A 7123-nucleotide genomic window follows, 5' to 3' on the forward strand; every position below is an offset into this window, starting at 1 on the left:
AAAAAAGGAATAGTGATATTAATCTAATTTATTAAAACATGGCATAAAATCCTCAAATACCTTTACCCCCTAATATTTTTATTTATTATAAGTTTTAAAAAAATCCATAACATAATTTATTTTTAAATCAAAATAAAATACCTCCAAATCAACACTTGTACTTAGACTTTCTACAGGTTATTCAAGCTCTCACTTTTTAGCTTTTAAGGATTTACTGCAAATAACAAAATTATATGTGCAGTGAATTAGGATTTGTTTCCATTCTTAGAAATATCACGTAGCTTATGAAAGGACATAATCACCCGATGTCAAATTAACGAAGAAATTCATGACAAGTTATAAATTTGTTAAAAAGATTTACCTCCTATATTTGCAATTGAGTAACAATCTCACCTAAAACTGTGTGATTTGATCTTTAAACCGATATGATTTTGCACGATCCTCGTTAAAACTATTTACTGTTCCACAATCCTCTCCATGCCATTTCTTAAAAGGTATAGAATTTATTTCTCGAAAACTGCATACTTTTCTTTTGAGTTCATTGTTACGGTCTGATCATATGTACATGAGTGGAACTCTTCCCACTGTGGGTATATATTGCAATTGCAGAAGCTGTCTGTATCCTGTTACATGGATGCAATACACAATGTATGATGCATGGTATGCATCATATACATGATATACTAATCAACATGGGACGATACTTTATCCCGGGCCTGTTTCGTATCTTTGTTGAGTAAGAACTTTATTAGTGAATACCTATAAATGGAAGATGCTTGTTCACTGACAAATTCTCAGGTTTCCTGAAATAGGTCCTCAGCCTCTGATCCCACGATTGGATCTCCTCGTGTTAAATAGCTGCAATTAGGAGAGGCCTCTTCGTCCCTTCATACTCCATCCCGCAAATGGACATCAATATATTACTTTTTCAATACAACAACTGATGTGTTGATCCCACAGCTTCTCTGATCGTAAATTCTCCGCATGATTTCGGAGTTTTATGTTCGGGGACTTTCCTGAGTCTGATATGTTTCCCTTGGTCGCTTTATATGATTTCTTCCTACTCTTATATACAGAGATTGACATAATACGATATAAAATTTTTTTCACTGGTACATCCTTTCATAATCTCAGAGAAATGGATGCCAGGAACAGTTCAAGTCAGCTAATTTACTTTTCCGGCTATGAAATGGAAGACCAGGAGGCTGGAATCAGAGAAATGGATGCCGAGAACGGTTCAGGTCAGCTAATGAACAGTTCCGGCCATGAAATGGAAGACCAGGAGGCTGAAAACATGAAAGAAGGTTCCCTGTTACATAGAAATGTTAAACACTACTCCAAAGGCTGCATGGATTTTTTTCAGCCTACTCTACTTCGGAAGGTATGCCCTACGGTTCCATATGCTAATCCATCTCATTTCACCCTATCATATATTAATTTAACTATGAGATTATTAAGCTTTTGATTTGGGATAAAAGTGTAATATTCTTTTTCTTTTTTGATATGGTCAAAATAGACTGAATGTATTCTCCCATAGTATAGTATCAATCCACGATATTTATCTTCGTTTTTTTCTGAAAAAAAACATAAAATAAAATTTTTAGAGAATCCATCCAGCCATAATTCTTTTCTATGTCCATAGGTGAAAATAATTTTCTTTGAATCCTGAATAAAAAGATCTCCCACTGCTCACTTTTCAGTAGTGTTTTTGTTTTTTCCTTCTGATACTGTTTTGGTACATTGATAAAACCCGGGGATGTTCCATTATAAACAAATTATTAATTTGTTAAACTGTAATTACTGGTGGGGATTAAGGAGAGTAATACAAACAGCTCAGTTCAAATATTCTTGTATGCGTGAGGAAAGGTTTTAAATCTTTGAAAACTAATTTCTCTCTTCATCAAAATGTGAAGAAGTCACTGAATACAATGTTTCTTCTGACCCTATTACCCATTACCATTCATCATAGTTTTTTTTGATCTGTTTATTTGTGATGCTGTACATCTACTTACTTAGTTTTAATTAGCTTTAGTTCAAATCTAGTTCTTCCCTGCCCTGTGGTTAAGGTGAGTGATTACATATAGTGTGCATTTGATTTTAGTTAGTCCTTAAATGTGATACATGTGTATATCAGCAAAACATAAAACATACTTAACTTTAATTATTACATGTACAACTTAACTTAATTAATTTATATGTTGATTCTGAATATTATGTAATCCAATTCATTCTCAATTCTAAATTTCATTGTAATTCTTGCATATTTATGCCATTACATCCAAGCTATAATAATTTTACAATCTTCTAACCCTGCTCCCTTTGCAAACCAATTTTAACTTACTGGACCTTAACAAAACACTTCCTCTGATTATTTCTTAACTATGGAATCTGTTTGCAGATAACAGCAGAGACCATTTCGAGCTTTATTGTGGTTTTCGTAACATGCGGTTCCTCAATATTGGATCACAGAAGTTGGCCATTAGTGTCAAAGCTTGGGGTTTCTATGGTTTCTGGGTTAACAGTAACGGTCATTATATATTCAGTTGGTCACATTTCTGGAGCTCATATGAATCCTGCAGTTACCATTTCACTTGCAACAGTGAGGCATTTTCCATGGAAGCAGGTCACTGTTTTCTCACAATCTGAGTAAATCCTTTGGTCGAGAATTTCAATACACAGATCTCAGTAGGTTCTTGATGTGCAGGTACCTGTTTACATTATAGCCCAATTTCGTGTTATATTTAAACCTGTAACAAACACGGGTGTAACTATTCCTTCCGGGACAGTGCTGCAGGCCTTGGAAATGGAACTCGTGGTTTCCTTCGTGCTCATGTTCGTCACCTCGGCAGTTGCAACAGATAGCAGTGCGGTAATTTCTTTGTACAAAATAGTGTACATAGAAACCCCAAAAATGAGTTCATGAGAAGCGAAGTGCTCTACAGCTGCCATGAAAGAGGGCCTAATTTTTATTCGCTCTTTATAGCCTTTGGTCTATTTGGAAACTTCACACTTGCATGTTTTTTCAATCCGTCTAGCCCATTCGGATTGAAGGACAAACACCCCGTTTTTCATATAATTGAGGAATGTAAAACCCTTAGGCAATAGAGCTGCAATTCAAGTAAAATGAAAAACTGCTTGGCACTATAGCTGGAATTCAAGGAAAATTTGGTGCAAAATCCGTCTAGCACCCTTCATATAATTGGGGGACTAGAAAACCACTAGGCATTTGAGCTGGAAATCAAAGGCATAAAGCACTAGGCATTTGAGTTGGAAATTAAAGGCATAAAATTTTCCTGATTTCCCTTTTTTTTCAATTAAGTTAATATATATTTTAATAATAATATTTTTTTTAATATATCGATTATATTAATATATATTTTAATAATAATATTTTTTTTAATATATGGATTATATTAATATATATCTAATAATAATATTTTTTTTTAATAATTTAAAAAGAAATTTGAAATATTTGAAATTTATATTTATAAAAATTAAAATAAAAATAAGGTTTAGTTTAACAATTCTTCATATAATCGGGGGACTAGAAAACTATTAGGCATCTGATCTGGAAATTAAAGGCATAAAATTTTCGTGATAATAATTTTTTTTAATAATTTAAACATAGATTTGTATGAATTATATTAATATACATCTAATAATAATAATAGTTTTTTTTTATAATTTTAAGGAGAAATTTGAAATATTTGAAATTTATATTTATAAAGATGAAAATAAAAATTAGGTTTAGTTTACCAATTATTAAGATGAGAAATTCATATTAATAATTTAAAAGAAATGTTATTAAATGGAATATATAATATTTTATTTTAAAAAATAATGTAAAATTTTAATTCTATTTATAACTTTGTTATATAATTATCTTATAGATTTTATGATTAGTAGAATTGTTATTTCTAAAATAAAAACAAAAATGAACGTTTAACTTGGTGTTGAGTATATCTCTCTTGTATAATATTGTTAGTGTTATGTGACTTTTTAGATGGAGAATTCTAAAGTAAACCATTTTCTTAGCTAATTATTTTAATTGATTTTTCTTAAATGTTTCCGCACATTATCTATTCACACTCTCTTAAATGGAATATATAATATTTTATTTTAAAAAATAATGTAAAATTTTAATTCTATTTATAACTTTGTTATATAATTATCTTATAGATTTTATGATTAGTAGAATTGTTATTTCTAAAATAAAAACAAAAATGAACTTTTAACTTGCTGTTGAGTATATCTCTCTTGTATAATATTGTTAGTGTTATGTGACTTTTTAGATGGAGAATTCTAAAGTAAACCATTTTCTTAGCTAATTATTTTAATTGATTTTTCTTAAATGTTTCCGCACATTATCTATTCACACTCTCTATACTCATAAAGATTTCCTATTCAGTTTCTTATCATTCCACTAACACCTTATCCAATATGATATATGTGTAATGCATATTTATCTAATTTCTAGTATCCATCTTTGCATTGCCCTCACCATGATTTATTTCCTTACCAATATATAAGGAGTATTCACACCAAACGGAGTCACTAGACAATTTGCTACCAAGTGGACTCTTAGAGAAAGAACAAGGTTGTGAACCTCTTATCACGTGGACCTATTGGAAAAGACTACAATCGTGAAAGCGAGCAAAGAAAAATGAAACATAAAATCATTTTGGAACAAAGGTTGTAGATACCATCAAGAGAGAAAAACACCTTAAAGGTTGTGAACCTCTTATCACGTGGACCTATTGGAAAAGACTACAATCGTGAAAGCGAGCAAAGAAAAATGAAACATAAAATCATTTTGGAACAAAGGTTGTAGATACCATCAAGAGTGAAAAACACCTTATAATAACCAAAAGTGAAAAAAAAGGCACTTTCTAAGCTACATTTCCTAAGACTAATCTTAACATAATTTAAAAACATCACTTTTTGTTTATTATCTAAATAAAATGTCAAAAAAATTTGATTCTAAATTAAATATCCTTATCCACTTCTCCTGATTATCATTTTCTTTGAAAAGCCTCCGCACCTTCTATGCCATAAACTCCAAGCCACCATTACCTAACCTAAATATATGGTTATTGAAGATAAAGCAAACCTCAAAATAACCCATAACAAAAATTAACCTAAAACCATAATTAAACCACCTATATGTAACTTAAACATCTATATCATCTTTATCGGGAATGTGAGCTTCTTAAACTTTGTCTCACTTCATGTGGCACCAGCCACTTCACCCACATAACACAATTAAGAATATCTCAAATTCACAAGCACTAGCAATTATATATATACATATATATAATAATCAAAATTTTATTTTTAAAAAATATTATTTATGAATGATTCCTGAATACATAAAAAGAATCATAACTATTTTATAGCTCTTTTCTATATTTATAAATTTTAGAATATATTTAACTAAAAGTAATTTTTTAATAATTTAAATTGTAATGGTATATTTTTAATTAAATTGTTATAAATTATAAAGATAATAAATTTAAAATATTTAAATAATTTGATAATTTTATTATTTTTTAAAATAAAAAATTATTATAAAATTATAATTCTTCTTATAATAAATAAAAATATTAATGACAGAGCCACTGGCCAATCAAACGTTCTATGGTGACAGAGCCACTGTTGTGATTGTAAACCATGGAGATAGGAGAGCTTGCAGGGATAGCAGTTGGCTCGATGGTGATGATAAGCTCTATCTTTGCAGGGTGAGCTGCTTGACCTCGACCTTTGTTTCACTATTATTCTGAAGTAAATCTAATCTAATTTCTTTGGAACAAAATAAACCGATTAAATTACTGTTTTTGGCAGACCAACATCTGGAAGATCAATGAATCCGGCTAGGTCTCTTGGTCCAGCAATAGTGAGCAATAACTACAAAGCAATATGGGTGTACCTGCTTGGTCCCGTCGGCGGGACACTCATTGGTGCATGTTCATATAGTATCATACGCCTCACAGACAAGCCTAAGCCTTTACAGGCTATTTCTTTGAGACGGGCATCTTCGTTTTCAAACTCGGGTCGGAGTCTAAAAGCTGGGGCTTCAAAATATGTAATTGCAAGCTAGTTTTTGCTATTGGAATTTAAATATCGGGACAGAAAATCTGCCATTAAATATGACCTAATGTAGCCTTTTTAACCCGTAAGTATTTGATGTTTTCAGCTATGGGAATGTTTGGATCCAATTATTTGGTTTTGTTTTGGAAATTTAACGTAATGCGCAGAGGAACAGTGGCCTGGACTCTTCTCTTGGGTGGACACAGATCTAGTCTACTTGAACTTAAGTCTATTAACAGAAGAATGGCGGTAATTAGTAAAAACTTCAGGTCTTACTATAAAATATATACGTAAGATGTTTGACACCTTGTTTATTATATAGATTTAAGCATTTTATTTCTCTGTACTTTTGTTTTTTAATGACTTATTTTTATTTAGGTTTTATAGGTTCTATATTCCATTTAACACCGAGGGAAATAATAAAATAAAACAAAATAAGTAATTATTGAGTGAGAGGTTTATTCTATAACCTTGTATGATAGCTATGTGAATATGTCAACATGGGTGCTTAATATTTGTGAACTAAAAATAAACTACTTTCTAAATAGAAAAGTAATGTCGGCTATAATAATAAAAAACAAAGACTCATATGCTATATATCTATGTTAACTAATTTATGTGGATATCAATTTATTTACATATTGTATTTTATACTCTAAAAAAAGTTCACTTGAAGAAATTTGATCCGTCTCCAGGCATGTTAGATTCGGAATTAGATGAATCTAGACTGATTATTTCTTAACTGCATAACTATTATTTCAATTCAAACATAACTAATGACATCGTGTCTTAAAGGTTTGTCACAAAACCAACACAATCATGTTTTAATGTAAAATTCGATATCATATTAATGAAAACAATATATTAAAAATTTTGTTAGTAATACAAAAAAAAAAAAATATCAATTTGTCTAAGAACCAACATAATCATGTTTTAATGTAAAATTGGATATCATATTAATGAAAACAATATATTAAAACTTTTATTGGTCATATAAAAAAAATATAAATAATAGTACTCATTATTATTGTTTTTT

General features: G+C 30.1%; 1 protein-coding gene across 1 annotated transcript; it reads left to right on the forward strand.

Annotated features, from left to right (window-relative positions):
* The first annotated feature begins 1138 nt into the window (after window positions 1–1138).
* On the forward strand, window positions 1139–6097 carry LOC149165935 (aquaporin NIP2-2-like). The gene is made up of 5 exons (XM_089429987.1): window positions 1139–1381; window positions 2399–2623; window positions 2705–2869; window positions 5677–5738; window positions 5842–6097. The coding sequence occupies exons 1-5, from the start codon at window positions 1139–1141 to the stop codon at window positions 6095–6097; spliced, it is 951 nt and encodes a 316-aa protein (XP_089286113.1).
* Window positions 6098–7123: the final 1026 nt, after the last annotated feature.

The sequence above is a fragment of the Pinus tabuliformis genome, chromosome 5_1, assembly GCF_031772625.1.
Source record: "Pinus tabuliformis cultivar Carrire ecotype Pingquan chromosome 5_1, CPIR1, whole genome shotgun sequence".
Classification (NCBI taxonomy): domain Eukaryota; kingdom Viridiplantae; phylum Streptophyta; class Pinopsida; order Pinales; family Pinaceae; genus Pinus; species Pinus tabuliformis.

Bases quoted from the DNA above. Each gene is read 5' to 3' on its own strand.
- LOC149165935 (XM_089429987.1), top strand. From the start codon at position 1,139: ATGGATGCCAGGAACAGTTCAAGTCAGCTAATTTACTTTTCCGGCTAT. The intron at 2,870-5,676 runs GTAATTTCTTTG...TAAACCATGGAG, and splicing joins TTGCAACAGATAGCAGTGCG to ATAGGAGAGCTTGCAGGGAT. The intron at 5,739-5,841 runs GTGAGCTGCTTG...TGTTTTTGGCAG, and splicing joins ATAAGCTCTATCTTTGCAGG to ACCAACATCTGGAAGATCAA.